The 25,095-nt window shown below is 38.7% G+C and overlaps 1 protein-coding gene across 1 annotated transcript in view; it reads right to left on the minus strand.

Annotated features, from left to right (window-relative positions):
- Positions 1-8,732: 8,732 nt before the first annotated feature.
- epha5 (EPH receptor A5) overlaps positions 8,733-25,095 on the minus strand; it is a 63,822-nt gene continuing 47,459 nt past the window's right edge. The window contains exons 13-19 of the mRNA XM_085463344.1: positions 24,183-24,244; positions 19,564-19,631; positions 19,329-19,470; positions 17,943-18,092; positions 15,422-15,615; positions 14,270-14,434; positions 8,733-12,752 (exon numbers count right to left, since the gene is read on the minus strand). Coding sequence (XP_085319470.1) covers positions 12,641-12,752; positions 14,270-14,434; positions 15,422-15,615; positions 17,943-18,092; positions 19,329-19,470; positions 19,564-19,631; positions 24,183-24,244 — 893 coding nt within the window. The 3' untranslated portion in view covers positions 8,733-12,640. The remainder of the gene's footprint in view (positions 12,753-14,269; positions 14,435-15,421; positions 15,616-17,942; positions 18,093-19,328; positions 19,471-19,563; positions 19,632-24,182; positions 24,245-25,095) is intronic.

Here is a 25,095-nt window from a genome sequence, read left to right on the forward strand (position 1 = left end):
TTTCTGGGATGGCCACTTTCAGAAGATGGTCAACTGTCTCGAATGTTTTCAGCCTGTGAACAATCTTTCTTACTGCAGAATTTTGGACTTCAAACTGTTTGAAAATGGCCTTAATACCACACAGCTCCAACAATTGCCTTTTTAAGGATCATTGCTGATGTCTAACCTCCTTTGCATTGGCTCCAGAACTGTCTTCTTTATACATGAGCTCACATTTGCTGATGATCAGTTAATTATGTGCTATTTACGCTCTTAATACTTAAGCAATCAGTAAGGGTGTACTTAATTTTTCACACACGGCTTCTGCAGTTTGGCTTAATATTTGCTAAATAAATAACACAAATATTTCATGTTTTGTTAGTTTTCTAAGGCTGTATTTAACTAATTGTAAGACAAGTTAAGTACCAGTTTATTTGTATTGTACCTGTATGGTTTACTGTACTGAGATATAAAACCTTGCAATTTAAAGAGGGTATCATTTAAAAAACAAACAAAAACATGCGTCTGGTTAATACCAATCAACTAGATAAGATAATTTAACAAAAAAATACAGATAAGTAGATTTTCTTTTATTATACAGTATTTTGGTTAACGTATTGCAGTCAGTGTCATCCTTTCCCATAGAATTTATGTGCTTCTAAGAGACTTGTCAATAAACCTTTTTTTAAAGATTCAGAAAGTGTGTGAGCAGTTAAATTGAGTTTGTTTGAGTGACGGACTTTATTAGACCTGGAAAATGGCTTCTGCCTTTGTTGTGGCTGCTGTGCATGTGTGGTATTGTAGTTGTTATTAATACATTACCTCCATGTGTCTTAGGTTAACAACACTTTCATATCGTGTCCTTTACTGACCTTGCACACACATGCATGGGTGAACATACACAAATTTGAGCACAGACAGTACTCCAAAGGGAGCTCACGTTAGGGACATTTCTGCTCATATGATTGACTACTTTGAATAAGGGACCTTGGAAAAACATCTGGGTAAGTGACAAATATGCCCCCCTGGCTGCCTTTGTATGAAGGAGACACACACTGTGTGTGTGTGTGTGTGTGTGTGTGTGTGTGTGTGTGTGGATGTGTGATGGAGCAAGAGAGAAAAAGAGAGAGGTAGAGAGAAAGAGATCATCGTGTGTGTGTGTGTGTGTGTGTGTGTGTGTGTGTGTGTGTGTGTGTGTGTGTGTGTGTGTGTGTGTGTGGTGCATTATCTCCAGTGCTACACAAAGACTTGCCAGACGGCTACCACTGGCAAGGTTTTTGTGTGTGCTTGTGTAGGTGTGTGTGTGTGCATGTAAAATGTGTGTCCTTGCCAGCCACTTGACATCACACAGCCCTCTCGTGGCAGGCTTCTCGGATCAGTAGCAGAATGGATAAGGCTATTTACCAGCATCTTATTTGGTCAGGGTCAGACCTCCAGTAACAGTTTAATAGGTGTTGAGGGTGGCTGCTACATGGAGGAGAGCAGCTTTATCTGTCCACATATATACAACACAGTGTGTGTTTTTATGTGCCTGGGAAGTGGTTTAAAAAAAAGTTTTAACCACCAAGAAATATATTATACATATCATTCATTTTTGCATTCAGCTGTATCTGTGCCCCCGTCAGTCTGCTGTTTAATTCCATTCAATTCTCTGAGATGCTTTCAATTGTAAGGTAAAATAGAAAGACCCCACAATAATAATGTTTACAAATACAGCACACACATATTATTTGGGATTAAATATAAAATGAACATGTCAAAGTCTTTAACAAAGAAAAAACTTCAAGTAGTTAGGTTTCAGTTCTGAGGATTAGACCCTTTGGGGAAAGGGAACATCACCTTCAATGAAATATCCAACACAGAAACAGACACATTTAGACCCTCTTACAGACTAAATAGAAATATATGCATATACCCTCAGACATGCCTACATTGCTACATACTTAGACAGATACATTCACAGACACATGCAATCACACCTACGCTGACAGCTAAGGTTCTGCTGAAGGTCATTCATAATGATTAAAGAGGCATCTCTGCAATGATTTTTAAATGACCCTTGGGACACTGTGACCATTGACACCTCTTCAAGAGAAAATTACTTTATCGTGCCCTGGGACACCTGAATTTAGACTGACACAGTGACAGTCTAACAGACATATAAGCATTTAAGAGCAGACTGGAGGAAAAAACGTAAAGCCAAATGAAAACACAGGGAGAGTCACACAGAGTCATGCACATAATGTCATGAATGATATGAAAATGTGTAGGGGTGTAGTGGTGGGTAAGCTTGAGCTGGTAAGAACACAGAGGGGGGACAGACAAACACAAGGGCAAGTATGTGAAGACATGCATTCATACAAAGACGTAAGAGACAGCCTGGACTAGCCCAAAGCCAGAAACCCATCCATCCAGTCCGAGAACAATCCCAGTCAGCACCAGTGGGAATATAGCCCCAGTTCAATCCCAGCACACACTCATACGCTCACACACACCCTGCAGCTCTTTTCTTCAAGCCGCTGATACAGAGGTTTTGGTAATAGCCATGCTGATGGTGTGATGGCTAATTTCACCTTCATGCGTTTGGTGTGTGTGTGTGCGTGTGATAATCACCTTGAGCCATGCAGGTAGTGGATTCCCCCAGAGATCAGCTCGGTTTGATTTGACATAACACACCTCACATGCACACACATACACAACACTTTAGTGCGGATATTAACATATAAACTAGCGTGGCTTTGTTAGAACTGAGAATCACCTTCACACGCCATGCAAGGTTATCACAAAAATTATTAATAGTGCGTAGGCGTATGAGGGATGTTTTACAATATCTGTTGTAGGGGATTAGGATATTGAGCTATTACCTGTCTTTAGGTTCTATCTTTAATTTCACAGTTTCTCCAAAAAAAGCTTGTGTTACCGAAGAATTGACCTCAAGTGTTAATTAAATTAAATAACCATTGTGTCTACAGTAGACTTTTGAGGATAAAACATTCTCATGCAAACAGGTATGCTTACTGAATAATTTCACTATGTTAATTGCTGGCAAGGCTTTCATATCATTGTCTGCTTTGTGTGAGAGTAATCACACAATAAAATGAGTTGCTGACATCAGCAGCTAATTTCACTGCATCTAACAGACACATCATTACCAAGGCTTGCATCATCATGCTTTAAAAACACAATACATTTTACAGAACCTCACAGCTCATTATCACTGTAACCTGGCAATGACCTGCATTTTGCTGGATTCTTTCCCCAGCCTACGATGTAGCATTGTCAATAGCTTAGTACAAAGACTGCAGGTGTGATTTTTTTAGGATGCCTGTCTTTACTTGGGCAGTGTTTGATTTTCTCCTTGGATCAGCAACTGTCTATGTATTCATTTATCCATCTGTTTCTACCCCCCACACTCCACCTAGACAAAGAGAAAAAAGACTGGTAACTAGCTCCCTTGTTACCCTGTCAGTTGGTATCTTAACAAATAAAGCATGTCTAATTGCATTGCTGGGAAACATCTTGGAGTAATTACATGTCCGCTGAAAGTAGCCCATTACAATCAAACCAGCAAGCGATGAAAACACAGACAAAAACAGAGTACATTGCAGTAAATGCAATTTGGTCAATTTAACTGGTCAATATCAACTATAATACAATTAGGAAACACGCAGTGACATCCTTGTGATTTAATTAGTAAGAGAAACGTGTTTCATTTATTGCTGCTGACTGTTTTTATATGCAGTTTGCCACTTTCCTTGGGGTAACCTCACAAACTGCATGGTAATATATTTACAGTCTCTGGGGTCTCACCGATGGGCTACAACAGCAGAAGACCACACCAGGTGCCACTCCTGTTAGCTAAAAACAGAGAATTGAGATTAAAAGTCACTAAAACTGGACAATGGAGGATGAAAAACAATGTCTGGCTTTGTTGACTCTTGATATCTGGTGTAGGGACTATTTTCTTGTCACACTTAGTACCAACTGAGCATTGTTCACGTGCCACAGCCTGCCTTATTATGGTTGCTCACCATACCAATCACCCTTTATCGTCACACTGTACCCATCTTCTGATGGCTGCTTCCAGCAAGGTAACACCGCATATCACAATGCTATCAAACTCACAATCACATCAAACTGGCTTCTTGAACAAACAATGAGTTCCCTGAACTTAAGTGACCTCGACAGTCACCAGATGTCAGTCCAGTCAATCATCTTTGGTATGTATTGAAATGGGAGATTCACATCAGGGACGGATGACAAATCTGCAGCAACCATGCAATGCTATTGTGTCAAAATGGAACAAAATCTCTGAGGAATATTTCCAGCATGCTGTTGAATCTATGGACAATGAATCAGGATGGTCATGAAGGCAACAGGAGGATACAGCATGGTGCTAACAATTTAAATTTCATATTTTTGGAGGAGTTTTCTTTATGCTGCGTTTTCTGTTTCCTATTTTGTGGGATTTGTTACGAAAGTGCAGCGAATTAACCATTTAAATTAATGATGACATTTTGCAATAACCTATGAACTAAATACTCATTGAGACATTTCTGTATTTAATAGGGGGAATACTAAATTGTAATATCTTGACTTAGACAAATATCTGGTGAGATCAAAGGGTGGCACTTTTTGCTGTTTTGATGATTTGGTTTTCTTTTGTAGACATGTGACTACGGTATCTCACCGAGTCAACCAGGACTTCCTCTGAATACCAAAAAGCATTCGCAGTCAAATGTGAGTCTATATGTCCAAAAGCTAAAGCTTGGCCACAACTGTGTCACGCAACAGGATAATGATGTATGACTATGTCATGTATCAGGAACTCTACAACAGAATAGCTGAAAGGGAAAAAAATAAACATATTGCAGTGGCGTAGTCAAAGTCCAGATCTCATGCTGTCTGACATGCTGTGTCAAAATTAGAGATGGCACGATATCACTTTTTTATGTGCAATACCGATATCAGAAATTTGGATATCTGCCGATATAAATATTTATATATAGGGTATTTTATAATCAATAAAATGTTTTTTTTTAAATATCTTGCTGCATTTTGTATAAGTTCATACTCAAGTTTAAAAAACAAAATAAAACTAAAGCTATTCTGTTATACCTTGTGCAAAAAATACACTGCACCCAAAATATTTCATGGTTCAGCAACACTGATCAATCTAATAAACTTAAACCTACACCATCCTTCCTATTGTGGTATTTTAAAGAGTACTTAGTAGAAATATTAAGCAACCTAACTAATAGGGTTGCCAACTCCTAGCAAAAAGAAAAAAAAATAGGGAACCAACCCCTGCCCTCCGCCTCACAATGCTTAATTGACGTAATCAACCTTAATTTAATGCACGTGTAAAGAAAAAAAAAATGCACAGAAATCAATTATTTTTCTACAATAATTAAATAGATTCTATATCTTTCTTCAACTGAATTGCAGACTGCACAGATGGTATCTTCCCAACGGAAAAAGTGTTATAGCTTACTATGTTATAAATTTGACTTAATAGTTCTGATATACAATAATGGACTTCTATACATTTGACATCAGATGAAAACTTTGGTTGTAAGATTCAGATAATTATCACAGACGCGGACTACAGCTTTCTTGGCTGCTGCCTCAAAGCACGTTGTGCGCTGTCTATCTTGCGTGCTGCACAATATCGTTTATTATTTAGTATCTACTGATATCTACTGCTAGCTAGTTTATTGTGATGGTGCTGTTTTTTTTATTATGTTGCTCTTTGTTGTTTGCTTTCTCTTCTGTTTTTTTTCTCCATACAAGTGACCCAGGTGTTTTGTTTTTTTGTTTGTTTTTTTTCTTTCTTCCCCCCCTTCTCACCGTCTCTTCTCCCCTTTGGTTTTCTTTCTCTCCCTCTCTTTCTTTCATTCTTTCTCCCTGTCCTGTCCCCCAGTCATGTCTGTCCCGTTTGTAGCAACTGAAAATAAAATAAATTCATAATTATAATAAAGGTAAATCAAATGGACCAATATGGCAAGGCCATGATGATCCACTTGGTAAAATAAATCCGCCTGGCATCTTTCTTGGCCTTAAGACAACAATTCTGATGGCTAAAGATCCAAACGGGACACAAAAAAAAAAAAGATTCAGATAATTGTTTATTAAAAGCTAGACATGACAATTAGAAAGAATGTATGTCTTTTTGCCCCCCTTTCCCTGTTAATGCCCTACCTGGCCCCCTGGCAAAATCTTGCTAGACCCGCCCCCGCACAGTTACCAGCCGTCAGCTACTTAGAAAAGGATCCTGGTGCTGATCGGCTGATCAGCTGATCATTGATTAGATTCATGATTGAAGTAGCAGCAGGAGAGGGAGGGAGATGGAAGAGGCAGTCACTCCATATATCGGTCGTTAAGCTTAACGTGGGAATGCTTTATAAACATTCAGAGATGAACTTACACACTTGCTTTACTTCTCTATGGGAAACCTTTCTCTGAGATGAAATGCCGGTTTGGTAGCGAGGCTACAAATGCTCAACCAGACCCCCAACAGGTCTTGCACGCCACAGCCGCTCTATCACGTGAAGCATACTGCTCCAACGGCTAAGGTTATGAGCTGAGTTACGCCATGTCGCAAGTTTTGTGAGTTGCTTTTGTGATATTTAATGGATCGGATTACATTTTTTATTTCTCTCTGATATTCGATCCAGTAATTTAGGTCAGTATCGAATCGGTCCATCTCTAGTCAAAATTGAAAAATATAAAACGAGATAATATGAAAGATTTATATTCTCACTGGACACCACCTTTTACCTTGCTAGCACCAGGTTATATCCATTATTGCCTTCATAACTGGCTTGATTCTTTGAGAGCTGAATAAATGAATATCTGTGAACCTCACACAACGATGTGACAGAAGTCATACAGAAAAGATTACTTTAAGTTATTACTGCTGAAGGCGTTTCTACAAGTGTTGTGTACTTACTTTTGCACATCACTGTATATTAAAAATTTGGCCTCATTGTTCACTAAAGTTATGCACAATCTAAAAACTCAGTTCCAAAATTCAAAAATTTTCCTTGGATGATATTGCTACAGTTACACCTTCAGAATGACTGAAAGTAACATAATATGATGGCACTGCTTTTTCCTGTGAGGTCACAAACAAATCACTGCAGTGCAGGAGCAAAGCATAAAACATAAAACAATTATTAATAATTATTGTAATGTGTAGTGCCTGTGTGTGGTCAACAGATAATGATTGTTACAACAAGAGTTGATGTTACTCATGTTTTATTGCAAAAATATAGATTTGATAACACACTACAAAAACATCAACACAAACATAATACATGACAGTCTCAAAAACAAACCAATAGCACATCAGTAGCTGAGTATTTTTACTGTGCTTTCAATAAATCACAATGAATTTGTTACTCAGTCGCTTAAAACTGTATGTGTGAACTGATAAAATAATTACATTTGAGCTGGGGACAATTGATTAATCACATACTTGTTTTGTATGTTAACACTTTGTGAAAGCTGCACATCATTTCTAAGATCAAATACGTGATAATCAAATAAATGTACCTATTTTCCACTTCCTGAGAAGTTAAAAACACAAATGCAAGTAGACAGTGCCGTTGGAAACAGTGTTTGTCCCACTGCAAATATGCATTTGAAGAATTGCTTTTTCTCAAAAATGTTACTCAACAGGCAAATGCCGTGGTCTCGAATTACAATTGTAATTTTATTGACCCACATTAGTCTTTAGGAGACATTTTTCCCCCGTCAGTGTGGTTTTCTATATGGCACAAAATACAAATCCTATGCACTTCATCAGCTGTTGCTAAGATGAAGCTGCCCACTAAAGAAGTGGAATAAGTTCAAGCTTATTCCAAACATCTTTTAAACCAAAAATAAGTTGTACAAAGTCTTTGACTTTATTTGCACAGTTGCTCCAAAGTATAAGAAATGCTGAAACGACTAATCAAAAATAGTAGTAATATTAATATTAATAGTAGTAATGGAAGAATGCTAGAACTGTGGGCCCTGATACAATTCAACTCACTTTCAAGGACTCCTAAACCTATTTTCAGTATGTTCACGTCTGACAACCCCCCCCAAAAAACTTAATCAGTTAGTGCAACCTTTTGTTGTTGTTACATTCCCATGCATTTGTGTATGCAAAAATTATTTTTGCAAATAATGTCAGGTCACATATTGCTTTTGGGTCTTTCATAGAATCCAGTCAAACTGGTATCTACTGGTTTATCACTCAGAGCCCCAGAGAGCAGCCATTTGGCTTTTCTACCTTTAAGCGGTGCTGTAATTTTGGAATAAACCCCCCAAAAACTCATGTATGAGTGCAACAACTTCTAATGGACATTTCTGCCTGGACCAGTGTGACTAACTTAGATTACATCTTCTCAAACTCAAACAACAAAGATGTTACATAAGACCGGTTGTCTTATGTAATTTGACGCAACAATTTTGTCTCCTGCATAAACACTGCATGGCTGACGGAGTTTCAGCTGACAGTTACTGAAGAGTAAAACCACATAAATCTTTAGTATTTGCTGGTTTGTTGTGCTTTCTTTTTTTTTCTTGGCTAAATGTGAGCAAAAGATAAAGTCATGCTATTGGAAAAAGTGCTGAGAATAAAGTATTTGAATTGATGATTTGATAATCTGAGCAGAGCATATAATTAGCTTGACTGTATATTTACTATGGTTTGCAATGCCAAGAAATCAATACCTGTTCTCACACTTTTGGAATTAACAGTGTTGATGCTAAAAAGCTGTCAAGACTGGCTGAGGCCTTGACATCAAGGATTAGTGCTCTGTTGACTTCTTGTTAAAAAGCCAATAATTCACCTTTATTCTAAAAGATGCCTGTCAAACCCTGTGTTTACATCATGAAAGTGTATTGTTGTGCCATACACTCGAAAATATGGTGCTCTACATCAATGATGCTCATATAACTTTGATTTGTATTACAAATATGATTAATTCTTGTGCTTAACTGTAAAAAAATTATGCCATGGTGACCAATGGGAGTGTGAAGGGAACACAGTAATTTTAATAATTAAATAGTAAATAATAAGGATACACTTGCTGACAGTAACATGTCAGTCACCTATCGATATTTTAGTCAAACAAAGGGCAACAGAATTCTCATAAAGTGCAAATTAAATTAGTTCCAACAAGCATATTATCTGACATTCTTCTTATTGCCTGTAGACGTTGTTGGCAAACATGTATAGAAAGTTGAACAGCTGGGGCATAGCATTTTGGCAGGGGAGTAAATAACGGTGCTCAAAAGATGAGAGGCACTTATAAGGGTGTCGTATTCACTAATTTTTCATGCCCCAAGCATAAATTTTAGTTTGAAAATTCCAGTAAGCTGAAAGGGTGGTTGTAAAAAGCCAATAACATGACAACTAGGGAGGGTCAAAACACTGCGAAACCCAAACTAAAAGCAGTATTCGTGAGACTGAGGAAGCCTTATGACTCGCTGGGTCGTAAATAAAAACTGCCCAACACAACTGCTTTTGCTGTACAGTACATGCCTTATATTTTGCACCATGTTACTGATGCCTTCCCCTGCTGAATGAAATACCTGCATAGCCACAATAATCTACATAGGCATGGATGCCAGTTTTACTGCCAAATGTTGCCTGCTGTTAAATGCTTGACATCACTAAATGCATACAGTTCCCCAATAATATGCAACATAGCAACATAGTTTATCAATGTACAAGCCATAGACTAAAGAGGCTATGCAGATATTTATCTTGTACCAGACTTTCACTCTGTTAGAACACTATGACTTTCAGAAACACATAATAATATAGAATATTAACCTGTGACCATTCCCCACTTTACAATCTTTTATGGAAGCAGTCAAGAAGTTTGATCTTGACAGCAGGTGGAAAAGCTTAAATGCCATTACCTAAGAGGGTCCTTACCACCATTAAGGACTTATCCCTTTTGCTCATCTTGAACTCTGTGGGGGGTCTGAGTGTTTCAAAGTGAAAGCATGTTCTTTGAAAAAGTGAAATGCCCCTTTAAAACCTTTACATTCTTCTTGTGTGCTTTTCTATACCTTTCATACAATCAGGTGATAACACCTCTTGAACCCCCCCCCCAAAAAAAAGAAACCCTACTTCTACAATCTCATTGCATTTCCATCTGTATACCCCAACACTAGCAGTACACTAACTGATACAAATATAAGCATGTTAGCACAGATATAATGTGAGAACGTAGCTTCTCTTTAGGTGAACAATGCAGTGAAAAAAGGTCAAGTTTTAGCAATAAAGCACTGAGTAGCAATCTACGTATAACATACCATACCAAAGAGAAGTAAAGCAAGGGCTTGATCATTGACATCATTGTATATGTTTATACCATACAATACACCAGAAATTCATCAGTCCCTGTTCATAATTCTCATCTACTTCTAGTGTCAACAAAGCTTTTCTTGCTGCTCTCATTTAGGGCCACTGAAAAATATTTCTAGGTCTTGCACCAAAAAAAATGTAAAATGAAACATAATCACCAACAACATAAGATAAATATTTGCTCTTTTGCATACCCTTCTGGGGACCCTTATCTGGGGACAGTTGTGCTGGTTGCCCCCACTCGATAGCGGCCCAGGTCTATGTAGCAGGAATGCCGATTCAGAATATCTGTCACTATTTACTAATGTGTTCTACTCTGAGATGACTGGTCAATATCCACTTGTCCACATGATAGCAGACAGAAGAACAATGCTCCCTGCTTTAAATATATAATACATTATATACATGAAAGACATGTAGGCAAAGCTGCTCAGTAGTCCAAGAGAGAGTATTATTATAAAACACAAACTGTCCACATAACTTTTGCTCTTTTTTCAAACAAGTAGAAATAAATAAACGATTATCAAGTAGATGAATATTGCCTCCTTATTTTCAGCAGTCCTGTTAGAGTGAGGTTTATTGTGGTGTTGCAGACATGCGTGTGAGAGATTCTCCACGGCATGGTAAACTGAACAGAGTGCTGATGGGTTTCTGCGGTACCTGAAGTTTGTTGGTTCTAAGTGAAGGCTTGATGAAGATCCGAGTGCACTCTTGAGAGAAGGCTGCATTGAAATCCTTGTAGAAGTTCCCTTAAAATCTGAGGAAAATGTTCCATTAGAATACCAGTAAACAGTCTTGTTGGAATCTTTGTGATCCCTTCCATGAGAATCTGAATGGCAGTTCCATTATTACATGAACAAATGTTCCATCAGGATTGAATGAACCTTTGACGAGTGTCAGTTTGTTCCAGTTGTATTCTACTGGAACCACATTTAAACATGAAGTGGAGTTTAATTTGAAAATGCGCGATCGATGAATGGATGTCAAATTAAAAATGTCCAGTTCCAGTGTGGATCCTACCTTAAGGTTATTTGGAATCTGGATGAAAGATTTACTCATAAGCAAATGCTTCCTTTGAATCTCAGCAAAATCTTCTCCTAGACTTTGAAGTGAAGGTTTTTAAGCGATTTCAGTGTTCCATGTGCTGCTTGCCTGCAATCTGAGTGAATATTTCACTAAAATATGTGTGAATTTTTCAGCTAATAGAACAGTTTACAATTAAAATATGCATTGCTTTGTAGTAACTTCACTGTAAGTGAAAGGTCTTACACATAGAGCAAAGCCAGCTGAATAACATACAATCAGTGGCCTCATTCAGAAGCTGGTTTTAAGGACTAGAATGGTTTTATTGCCACATTGTAGCAGTGCTATACATTCACCCAGAAGAACAGCTGTAGAGAGTATATTTAAGTGTAAATCTTCATGTCTTTATTTGTTTGTTTTCACTTCTCTTTTTTAGGCTCTGTAAGAACCATTCTTAAGATCTAGTATTTTAAAACAGCAAAGGTCAAGTATCTATTCTTGTCTTTCATTGCTTTGGAAGATAATTAAGTAAATGACAGTGAATATGAATATGGATGATTAAAATAGATTTTAGCTTCAGTTTTGCACATGAAGATGTGGTAGAAATGGGTAAAAATCAAAACCACAAGCACATCAGCATGTCAAAGCAAATATTGACATTAATTGAAATAATGATAATGGTTCAATATATGGAAATTAATTCAGTGAAACCTGATGGAACGGTAATCTCGATGGAGAAAGTTGCCAAAGAATCAGCAAGTACTTTTTTTGTTCCACGGGGCTCAGCTCACCTGAGACAGGTTGAAAAGGTTCCCTTCGAGCCCAGTGTATAAACTCACATCTGTGATACAGCCAAAAACTTTATGGTTGCTCTCAGAGTTAGATCTGCTGTCTGTGATTTAGGTATCCAAAACAGTGCCAAGAGGATCCCCAGAGTCATATAATTGAATAATTAAAGTAAAACCATTACTTAAGTTCATATTGAGCTCACCATCATCATCCCTCCAAGTAGCACCACTCAGTCCAGTTCAGTTTGGTTTTAGTGCTGCAATATCCAATATTCCCAATGACACCAACGCAAACTCCACACACAGGAACCAACAACATGTGGATCCTCCAGTTTAGATCGGTAGAACACTGGGTATCCTCGTCCACAGAAAGTGCTAAGCCACTCTAGGTCCAGTACATAGTAGGTCCATATATTGTATTTCTGTGTTTGTGTGCGAGTGTACGAGTGTGCATGTGTCTGTATGTTTGTATTTCACATCATATGTTTACAGTAGAGTTGGTGCTGTTCATATGGACCCTCATCTCCTGAATGCTAGTAATAATTTTTTTCTGGTGTCCAGCCAAGTTCACGCCTACTCTTCGCAAATCCCTGAAAAACAGCACACAGAAAACAGGGCACTATATTTAAGCATTCTGCTAACAAATAAGGCAATGCATGAGAAAGTTGTTAAAAATAAGCCTGCATTTTGGATTACTTACATAAATAAATTCATTTTTAATGAATGTGATAACCAGTCTTTTTTGTAAGTTAGAAATTATTGTGTCTTTGGGCTTTTGGATACACACTGACTAAAGAGATTTTGCTGTTAAACCAATTTCTCAATCATCCTCGAGTTATATATGACATTTTTACCAATGTTCTGTAGTTATATTATCTTTATATGAACTCTTAGTTCAATGAAGAGAAAAAGCATTTTGAAGTATTTGCACAGACTTGCAATCTTGTAATGCAGTGCTTACCAAATTTATTAGACCCCCTGTAATAAAAATGAGAAAACACAAATATTTTAGAAATCTATCAAAAACATGTTTAAAAAAAAGTTTTAGGCAAATAACAAACTGAACTCACATTTTTTTATCCAAATTTGAACCGGCAAACTTTTCTCTGAGAGGTCAGAAATTAACCAAGTCTAAAATTCAAGTGCTGAAAATAAACTTTCCTGTTCAGGAATGCAAGTAAAGAACTGTAATTTGGCTTTACTATAATATGCTTTACACTAAATTTGAAAATGAATGGAAAACAACAATAATTATAGCTTAGCATTAAAAATATAATTTTGATTAAAGAGCTTCTGCATAGAAACATACAAAAATGTGGGTAATTATGAATACCTTTCATTTAGGGCAGCACTGGAATAAAACTTACATTGGGTGATGGTCTAATAAAGTTGTTAAGCACTGTAGATAACCTTCACACCACTTTGTGTGTTCATTAGAGTGTTCATTACATTAAATGGTCTACGGAAAAAACATCTGTGATGCTGTTTAAACCTGGCATTAACATGTCAGCTAAGGACATGAGTGAATAGACCCAGTATACACTGACAATGCATTCAAATCAGATCGCTCAAACAATATGGGATTTGGACTGGGCTCAGTACTGGACCACAGTGTCTTCTGTGTAAGCACAATCTGTAGGTAATTGTTTATGCACTACTGGCGTACTACTCAAGTGTAAACAGACCTATATCACCAAGATGTGTTTCAAGCATGTTTGGCATGTTTGACTGGGTTTTTCCTGAAACATGCCAATGAATAGACCTAATCTTGTTTTCTTCTTATAACTTACAACTATAGCAGAATAGGCACATGAAGTGCTTTGCTGCTTCTCACCAGTAAAGAAACAACTGGATACAAATGACAGATATATTAGATTCAATGACAATTGGTCACTGATGTAACTCAAAGATACATTCTAATCCTGTAGATGAACTGACATACTCTGAAGTGTCCACTTGTAAATACCCAGTGGACAGCGATAAAACCCATGTTAATGCCTTACAAATGATTTATATTAAAACCAGGGGGAATGAAACTAAACCTTAAGGTAGACGTCCTATCACCTATGCATTTATATGTATGTGTGCATGTGCATAAGACTCTTACTCTGATGTCATCTGAGCCACTGTTTCCAGTGAAGAGTAACCTCCTTCCATAAACAGTTCAGTGTAACGTCCCATCTTGATGGAGTCAAGCCACTCTCCTACAGTCTGGCTTCGAGTGCTACAGTTCCCTTCTACGCTGGCATGCTCCACTAACAGGTTGGAAACTCTGGAACGTGGGAAAACAGGTAAAGAGAAAGCAAAATGTTTGAACATGAGTCTTCATGAAGCTATTTATGCACCATTACACAACTGCAAATGTTGTCCACTCAAAAGTCTTTGTCATTTGGCTCACTCTTCATGCTTACAAATAAGGCTCTCTTATCAAACAGAAATATTTATGCCAACTAACAACATTCTCCACACTATAACTAGAAGAGGCGTGTGGTGTGAGAAAAGGACAAGCATAGCTTGAGTCATTTTAATCTTGACGCCCGTCATATGTCATTGTATGGCTGTTAGATAAGGTGTTGCTTTATTAAATGCGTTCCGGTGTGTGTTTGTGTGTGTGTGTGTGTGTGTGTGTGTGTGTGTACAAAAAGAAAGAGGAAAACAAAAGATCTACCATTATTTCATTATCTCCGCAAAGAAAATAACATAATGAAGTGTCTGCATAAATGTCTGCTTCAGAGCAATTATTGCCATTTCATACCATTATGTACTAATGCACTGCACATACATGGAGAGGAAATACTAACTGAATGTTCAAATGTTACGACAATCAAAGGACACCCCACTGACTACATTTCAGACTAATGCTTCATTCTAAGAAAATTAAGCCACTTTATTTCTCTGCTCTTTATTGCTAGTGTGCAGCAGCCAAAGACTACATTTTAACTATGCTGCTACACAGGACTTCAGTAAGACTCTATTTACATTTTATCTTGAAAGATGAAGTCTATTAGCTTAGAGTGCTGAGCCTAATTTGCTTAAAAATGAATGTGTAAATGAATACACTTCATTTTTAAGAGCCAAGAAGCAGAAGCATCATCAATAAGTGTTTAGAAATGTTTAACAGAAAGCTAACATCATTTCTTAACAAAGACAATAACACCAGCCATTTAGATGATATCATCTGTATGTGTGTGTGCTTGTGGAATAAACTATAACTAATATATATTTTAAATGGTGTGCAAAGTACAGTGTTACATCCTACCTGTGTGAGGAGTTGACAAGCTTTTTTAACGAGCTGGGGTTCCGGATGAATTTGTCTAGCAGGCAAACAATCTCATCAAACTTGGGACGGTTGCTGCGTTCTCGCTGCCAGCAGTCCATCATAAGATGGTACAGGGCCTCAGGACAGTCCATAGGACCTGGCAACCTATAGCTTTCCTCCACTGCTTTTATTACCTTCAGATAGAGAGATGAAGAAAGACAGGCAGGTTAGCTTTACAAAAGCAAACAAACAAAAAACAAACCTGTGTATAATGTACAAACAGTTATACTGTAAGAGCAAAAGATAAATTTCAATCATCTATGCGAGTAGCATAGCTAAAGGTTGCTTTAACTTCATGATTATTGTCTGATTGTAGAGTTTAGGAAGCAGTTTCTTCCTCCTCCCCTATCATCATCAGGGGAACAGATGTTGGGGTGACGGATGAATCCCTAGGACTACACATAAACAGCTAACTCGACTTGTACAGGAACACAGATATTGTCTTTAAGAAGGGTCCAGAGTTGCCTGTATCTTCTTAGGAGGCTCAGGTCCTGCAATGCCAAATGCCCATGCTGTCTATGTTTTGTTACTCTAAGGTTGGACATATGACTATATGGCAGTGTGTTGGGGCAGCAGGGTGAAAACAGCTGATGTCAGGTGTCTGAAAGGAGGTTGCTAAAGAAACTGCTCAGCATTATGTACAATCCATCCCACTATACATTCCTCTCTGATTGCTCACCACAGCACACACAGGAAAAGGCTCATTGCCCCAAGGTGCAGGACTGAGCACTACAGCAGATCCTTTCTACCTGTGGCTATTAGATTATCCAACTCCCATCTGTTTTGATAGTTCAAACACTGAAAATACCCCAAAAAGAGCAAAAAAAGCGAAAAAGAACAACTACACATTAACAACATTAACACTCTATAATACTATAATTTTATACCTTCTCATCTGTTCTTTACGAGATGGAAGGATTAGTATTACTACCATAGTATCACTTGTAATTTATTCTCTGTTATCACTTACTGCGTTTGCTGATGGCATTAATATAATTAACACTGTTCCACTTTGTGCCTATGCGCACTCCTGTACTGCTGCTGATACTTTTATTTGTGTTTATATGTCAAACTTTTGTCTTTGTGTCTTTATTTTTAGTAACTGAGATTTAGTTTGCTGTTTTTATGCTCTCAGTTTCTGTTCTTATTGCACTGAGCATGTAAAAGACACAATAATTTCAAAACACCATAATCAGGTTTGTTCAAAAGATTCTGGTATGCTGTCCCCGAGGAAATAAGACTCCAAAGCGACTATAAAATGAAAATCTATAACATGGATATATATTGAAGTATGCAGAGGGTACATCCTGTTTGGTGTATCCTGCAATATTTTTTTAAAGGCAGAACCATGACACACTTCAGCAAGGCAAGATTACTTTCAAATTGAGTTCTCCTGAGCAAGATCCTGAATTCTGATACTTGCTCTCTACCCGACCTTATACTCAAATATCCATGAAGTTAGCAACCCAACACCAATGGCCTGTGTGAATCCAGCAAAATAACACAACATTAACACAACTTTGTTTATTTCACATGCCTCATAACCCCGTTAATCATTTCTGCAAGTAACAGGATGCAGTACTGAATCACAGAAATGTTTTGGTGGGGGAAATTGAATTGGATGAATAATAAATAAACCTTAGCTCCCTCCGTTAGACCCTGCAGTGGAAAGCAGGCTGCAGTTTTCAGCCTAGTTCTGCCAGTGCAAGACACTACAGGGAATTGATTTGTTGAGTTTATGACAGCCTTTACTTGTGTCAAATTCACACAGAAGACAGATGTGATGGCACTCCAATACGCTTGCATGTATTAAAGCGCATGCATATGTACTCTTGCACTCTAGCATAAGAGAGAAGCACAGCAGCAAATCACTGCGTGCTGAGGGGGTAGAAAAACTGACTGGCAGGGAGGAAAGATCAGAGGAAGGGAATGAGAGACGAAGTGGGGGAAGAAAGAGAGGGCGGACAAGACGCAAAAAAGTGCATTTTGTAGAGACAAAAAAAGGGACAAGAGAAAGAAGTGAGAAGGAAGAGGAGACAGTGGGCAACAGAAGGTGATAGCTGAGAGAAAGAGAGTGTGAGAGCCTGCACTTTCTTGTGCAGATCAGAGAAAATCCAGCATAACGCTTTCAATTAAACATCAAACGTCTTCTCCTCTCCTCTCCTTCTCATCCTCCTCTCCTTCCCCTCTCTAGATTCGAGACAGACAGCCTAACAACCAAAAGGAGGGTGGAGTCTGAAGTAGGAGTTGGAGAGGTCACTGGAGGGCTGTGCGTGCATATGTTGCCTGTGTGAGTGGGTGGGTGGGAAATTGATGCATGTGTGTGGTGATGAATCAAGTACTGCAAGCTCACGCATCACCATCTGATACGACTGCAGTTGTAAAATCCAGCAAATACTACATGCGTTACTCACAAGATTAAAGAAAACTAACTTTTCCTTAAAATGTCTTTAAAACTTACGTCTTGATTGGACATCTCCCAGTAGGGCCTCTCTCCGTATGACATCACTTCCCACATGACAATCCCATAACTCCACACATCGCTAGCCGAGGTGAACTTCCTGTATGCAATTGCTTCTGGAGCCGTCCAGCGAATGGGAATCTTTCCGCCCTGTAACAAAATGCAGTGTTTACCAGATGATCCAAACACATTGAAGCATTTAACGGAACCTGGGGCTTGGAAAATAGAACCTCAAATTTTCGTGTGTTGCGCTGCTTTATTATGAAGAAATCTGATATGTTCACATAAATAAATAGACTCGAGCTACGCTTGTCCAGAGCTACAGCAGTAAATACAGCTGCCGTCATTCAACATTTTCATCTTTTGTGTCATGAGGATGGAAACCAAGAACAGACCTTAATTGAGACACTTCTTCCGCATGTGGTCCAATCCAAATTTCCCCTAATGGATACCAATTTAGGAACACATTCATGATACCAAGTTTCACTTTCTTATACAAATTCCCTATCCTAACTGTCGGGGGCCCTGTGATTCCTCTATTTTTTACTCATCTTCATTATCATGCTTTCATTGCAAAGATAAAAAAAAAAGTTCACAGAAAGACTGCTGAGTTCCACAGGAAAGTGTGTTTTCAGCTGATGAGTAGTGAAATTAGCTTGATGCAGTATTGATGAACACAGCAGCAGGATATCTCAAGCTCTGATTATTTGAAGGGTGTGAATTATGTTATTCTCACTGCTCTGTCAGGGAAGGAGACCCAGACAGTGATAGAGAGAGAGAGCAAGAAGAGATGTAGCCTGGCAGTGAGAGGTGAGTGACAGGATATTTGGCACTAAGGCAGCAAGACTCAGTGCTAATTGAGTGTTGCAGAGACTGAGCTGAGTACTAATTGGACCTCCTCCAGCAGGAAGCAGGCCATCTCTGGCTGACAGAACGCCACTCAGCCTGGGATATACAGCTCAATTTAAGGCCTGCTGCTGTTGTCTGTGTGTGTGTGTGTGTGTCAGTGTGTGTTAGTTAAAGTGTCTAGGTGTGTATTTAGTGGGAAGACTATTCTGTGTGTCAGTTTTTCACTTAATCCAAAGTTTGATAAGGCAGAGTCATGCTCTGACACAACCCATATTAAATGTAAATAACTTTAAAGACAACAGTGTGCTGCCCTCTTCCCTAACACCCACACCGAGGCAGTCAGGTGATTAATTTATTAGTTGATCAAAAGAAAGTTAAGTGAATGCTACTCGCTTGCATGCACCTTTTAAATATCTTTGCTCTGATATATATTACAGTCTTATGTAATTTAAATTGAACAGACTTTGGGCAGTTAGCCTGACAAACAACTTTAAGATATGTAATAACCACTGGCTTCAGAGATTTGTGCAGCTTTACCCGCGTGGTATATGCAGCCTCCGGATCATCTTCCAGGACTCGGGATAGACCAAAATCAGACACTTTACACACAAGGTTACTGTTGACCAGGATGTTACGAGCCGCTAGATCACGGTGGACATAGCCCATGTCAGACAGGTATCTACATTTGTCAACACAAAGGGAAGAAGGGTTAAACAAACACTGCACGTTAATGAGTTCGAAAACACAGTGTGTTTGTTGGTTTTCTTTATACCTCATGCCAGATGCAATCCCACGCAGCATACCAACCAGCTGGATTACAGTAAACTGGCCATCATTTTTCTATGTAGAAAGAAGGGACAAAGGTGGAAAGACAATCTTAATATTTTGCTTTGGTATCTTTATCTAAACAATTGAATATAGTGTAAATAAATCGAGTCTATAATGTATCACATACGATGTACCACATATGTATTAACAAAAAATAACACGAATAGAAATGAAGACATAAACAGATAAACCTTAAAAAATGGGGCCTATAGAGAGTTTATAGAGCTGGCCTTATAAAAGCTGCCAGACAGGACAGGATAGTGTAACTCTATATATGTCTGTGAAGGTTCTCAGTCATCCAGGTGGACCCCTGCCTGGTGGCTTGGATCTCCGACTACCTCACCGACAGACCACAGTACGTCAGGCTGAAGGACATCACGTCTGACACTGTGGTCAGCAGCACAGGAGCACCACAGGGAACTGTGCTGTCCCCTCTTCTCTTCACCCTGTACACCTCTGACTTCTGCTACAACTCTGAATTATGCCACATTCAGAAGTTTGCAGACGACACAGCCATCATGGGGTGTATCTGGGATGATCAGGAAGAGGAGTACAGAAGTCTGGTGAGGAACTTTGTCGCATGGAGTCACACAAACCACCTGCAACTCAACACCTCAAAGACTAAGGAACTGGTTGTGGACTTCGGGAGGTCCAGAGAAGGTCCACTGCCGGTTCAGATAGAGGGGGAGGAGGTGGAGGTGGTCAACAAGTACAAGTACCTCGGGCTGTGGGTGGACAATAAACTGGACTGGTCATGCAACACAGAGCACCTGTATAAAAAAGCCCAAAGCCGACTGTACTTCCTCAGGAGGCTGAGGTCTTTTAACATCTGCAGGAAGCTCCTGAGGATGTTTTACCAGTCGGTGGTTGCTGGAGTACTTTTCTATGCTGTGGTGTGCTGGGGGAGCAGCACAGCAAAGAGGGACTCATCCAGGCTGGAGAAACTGATCAGGAGGGCTAGCTCTGTGGTCGGCATGAAGCTGGACACTCTGGTGACAGTGGCAGAGAAAAGGACATTAAAGAAACTGATGGACATTATGGACAATGCCAGACATCCTCTGCACACGGCCAAAGACAAGAACTAACAGACTTAAAAACTCCTTTGTCCCACACGCCATCAGACTGTTTAACTCCTCCCTGGAGGGGAGAGGGAGGGGAAACAGGAGGACAAAGGAGGGGGGAACAACTAAGCTGTAGTGCCTCTTCACCTCACTGTGCAATACCTTTTTATTTCTATTCCTATTTATTCTATTTATCCCCTTTGTATATTTTATTTATATTGTCTCTGTGTGTGTGTGTGTGTGTGTGTGTGTATCTCTCTCTCTCTTTCATTATATATATATATATATATTATTCTGTAACTCTGTAACTTCTGTCGGTGCTGTGCTTTTTTGGAAATCAAATTTCCCAGAGGAACCCACCCGAGGGATTAATAAAGTTCTATCTAATCTAATCTCTAATCCAGGTCATCGCAGTCTAAGGAGCTTGGAAAGAAAAGCGTCTGGAAGTTGCTTGAAGACGTTTCACCTCTCATCCGAGAAGCTTCTTCAGTTCTAGGGTCAAATGGTGGAGAGTCCCAGATTTAAACCCAGTGGGAGTATCCCCCCAAGAGGGACAACTCTATATATGCACCACATAATAATAATAATAATAAAACATGTGAACATTTCTGACTTTATTTTGATAGGGACAGTGGGAAGAATGGCAGAAGTAAGCACAGGGGGGGATGACATTTAGCAAATGCTACCCAGGCAGCATCTGCACAAATTATTTACCCATGTTGTATCGAACTTTAGCACTTAACTACTGGTCAACCCTGTATATGTTCTGTTGATTTTAAACCGTGTAAACCTGCAGACCTGGGCCAATTACAAGATAATATAAAGAAAGATGGGAAAAGGCTCCTTTTCAACTTCTCCCCCTGGATTTTATCAATGGCTGTTATGGTGCCACTGCAGCAAATGTTGGGATTACTTTTTCTGTTTTTCTCTAACACCTACCAACCAACAGCACAGGTTGTGGATCGTGAAGCAGGAAGAAAGATTAAAAGCTGAAATATATTCTCCAGTATTGGTTTGGTTGTAGCCACATAATCACTGATCAATACAGATCTGATTAGCCTATTGTGTCAGCAAGGCAAGTCAGCTTATCTAACCCTAATGCTCTAGTTTTATGTGATAATTATAGAGAATATCCATAAGCACTTTACTCTGAAAATACACTTAATTTACATTTATATATTTCTAGTATTTAGCTCTGGAGCTCACCATTTTCCCTCTATAAGTGTCAGTGATGGTCATCCAATCAACTATGCACTTCAAGTCAGACCTCCTGCTCTATGAAATGACCTAAAGCATTAATATTTCCATGAATCCTGCCCAGAGTTCAGTGTCACCCGGCTGCCTTGAATCACATCATGTTTTATGAAATGACTGTCCCCAAGTAATTCATCTTTCCCCTTCCTCCCTGCAATACCCGACGTAACCTTTCTGGTACTCTCCCAATCTGTATAGAAGAATGATGCTAAATCGGTTGTTCAAGATTTGAGAAAAATGAAGCATGCTTTTTGCCAAAGAAATAATTAATTCAAGCAACAGCATTGGATGACAATATTAGCTTAATTACTAAGTGGTAAGGTATTACCACTTAGTAATTAAGCTAATATTGAAAACTGCATACACAGTGATGGCTTTTTCCCTGGTATGGAAGACTCTTTCACTAGATTTCCTCTTAGCTTTTTCCCCTCTCATTGGTAGGCTCTCATTGTTAGTTTAAGCTTTTGCTCCTTCCAATCCAAATGTAAACTATCAACATTCCCCTCATCCACTCTTCACATTTTGACAGCAGACATGCAGCTCACAGTTTCAACAAATAGTTTTTTCTATCCACTCGCAGCAGAACATCCCACTTACATGTGAAATGAGATGTTAAGCCAAAGATGTGAGTTAGCAGCCTCACAGTACATTGTCCATAGCTGTGACAGCTAATCCAGGACCCAGTCCAGCCTCTGGTTTTCAAATAGCTGTGTCATTTATACTGGCCTCAGTACACCAGCCATCCATGTAATTACTTCTAAGGGTTTTCTGTGCTGCACCGTCTGCTGGTGGCCCATCTTCCCTGCTTCCACTTTGCCATTCAGGTTTATTCCCCATGACACACAGGACAGTCATATCAGCAGTTTTCACTCACCACAGCTCTGTAACACACACTTATCTGTATTTTTTGTCTCACAGCATCCCCCTTTTCCATGCAGCCAAAATGAGATCATTCCCTTCAGATGAGATTTCTGATTGTTCCTGTCTGCAATGCCTTTCAAGCAAGTAAACCGACACCTCAAACCAGAAGCATTTTACTCTCCCCTTTCCTCTGTTGTTGTTGTTTTTTTGTTTTTAAAAAAACACTTTAACTCTCTTCAGTGCTGAATCCTGATTGAATCTTATGTATTTCATCTCTTCATTAGCAAGACTCTTGAAGAAATTTATAGTTTTTCTCATGCAGGAATTAGACTTGTCTGCTACCTGAGCGTTGTGCCACTGTAGGCAGTGAACAGACTGTTAAGTGGTCTGAAGAGGGAATATTTATTTCAGCCTGCCTCTTCATTAAATTCCACATTCTACTCGCGATGAAAGCAGTACTTTCATTAACGCAGGAAAGGCATTATTCCAACTCTGAAGGCTTAGTGACTTTATATATTCTGGTGAGGTGATCTGTGTCATAGTAAAGGTGAGAAAGCATTTCAATATTTAAATGTGCCTTAAATCTGCCCCATGCAGATGAACTCAGATTCTCTGATTATTCACTACTATTTTGTGTTTCTCATCATGTTATCTTCCTTCCTTGACCTTATCAATGCAGCTGGCCTCTCCAGTTGTCTAACCAGGGTCTCCTAACTGTCTCTCATTCTGATTTTAAAACCAGCTGACCGTGCTTTTGAGGTTGTTGCACCCAAACTGTGAAACAGACTTCCTCGGTCAGTCAGGTCAGGCGACTCTTATTTGTTTAAAATGACTACTGAAAACTGTGTATAGGTTAGCGTTCCTTTAATTTTACACTTTAATTTTTTGCCATAATTTGCGACTTTTTGCATGTATGTTGAAATGAAATCCTGACCGTATGCCTGTGTCTGCATGTTTGAACATGTATACTTATCTTCAATTTGTGGCTTTTATTTGAACTGTGAAGAGCTTTTTAACTCTATGTTTTGAAAAGTGCTATACAAAATACATTACTATTAGTAGGAAATATTACTTTCATCGCCTGAACACATCTGTATCTGTTTTCTGCTTAAAAGCTGTTATAAAACCTGCTTTAACTGCCATCTTTCTGTTATGAACCACTGTTGTCTCAATGTGTGCACCACTGTCTGTTTCCAGCATCCTTCAGTCCATTGAGATGTTACAGACAACACTAAAACTGAGATGATATAATTTCTTGTTAATGAAGCTACGAATTCTGCTTAAAAAACTTTTTGGAGATTTTTGGAGAATCAGAGTGGGTTTGTATTTTATCCAGGGTCGTTTTTTAAGTATTTCTTCCCTCAGACCCTTCTCCTGTATAGTTTACCTTGAGAAAAGTGTCCAATGAGCCATTCTCCATGTATTCTGTGATGATCATCACCGGCTTGCCTGAGAAGAAGAAAAAACAAAATCAACAATAAAATACTTCACGTTAATAAGCAAATATTTTGAAATCATAGTTTTGACATAAGATTTTGTTTTTACCATTTATCTAGATAGCAACACAAAATAAAATATCCTCTAATGATCTAATTCCAAAGTTTATATTATATACAAACAAAACAAAAAAATAGAATAAGGACATATCATGTGTGCCAATTTTTGCTTGAAATATGGCTTACTTCTCAGTTAAAATAATCAATTCTTTATCTGACTTTGTGCATGCAATTTTCCAAAATTTAAACTGAGATGTAAACATTTGTACGCATGAGAACAACCCTTAACAGCAACTTATACGGTGGCCCTGAGAGGCCAAACGGACTGCAGAAAACACCAGCAATAAGAAAAACACTGCAAAAGCACACAAAACACAATGGAAATAGAAAAAATGAAAACGGAAACTGGAAAAAAGAAAACACAAATAGAAAAAAACTGATTTCCAAAAGCGCAAGGGAAGTGTTTCTGGGGAGACAATAATCTGATGGACCAGGTGCAGGAACCAAAATATGCTAAGAATTGTGCTGGGAGACACTTAAAAGAAGTGGAGGATCTATCGGTTTTGTGAGGAAAGAAAAGATGAGGTAAGTGTGTTAGCCTAACTATTAGCCTAAAAATCCATCATTAGTATTATATGAATCATGAGATTAAAACACACACTCTGTCTCCCCAGAAACACTTCCCTTGTGATTTTGGAAATCTGTTTTCTCCCATTTCCATTTTCGTTTTTCCCCTATCTCCGTTGTGTTTTGTGTGCTTTTGCATCATTTTTCTTATTGCTGGTGTTTTCTTAAGTTGCCTGT

Source organism: Copadichromis virginalis, linkage group LG7 (assembly GCF_057382275.1).
Source record: "Copadichromis virginalis isolate Kocher_CV1m ecotype Utaka linkage group LG7, C_Virginalis_male_GT1.1, whole genome shotgun sequence".
NCBI lineage: Eukaryota > Metazoa > Chordata > Actinopteri > Cichliformes > Cichlidae > Copadichromis > Copadichromis virginalis.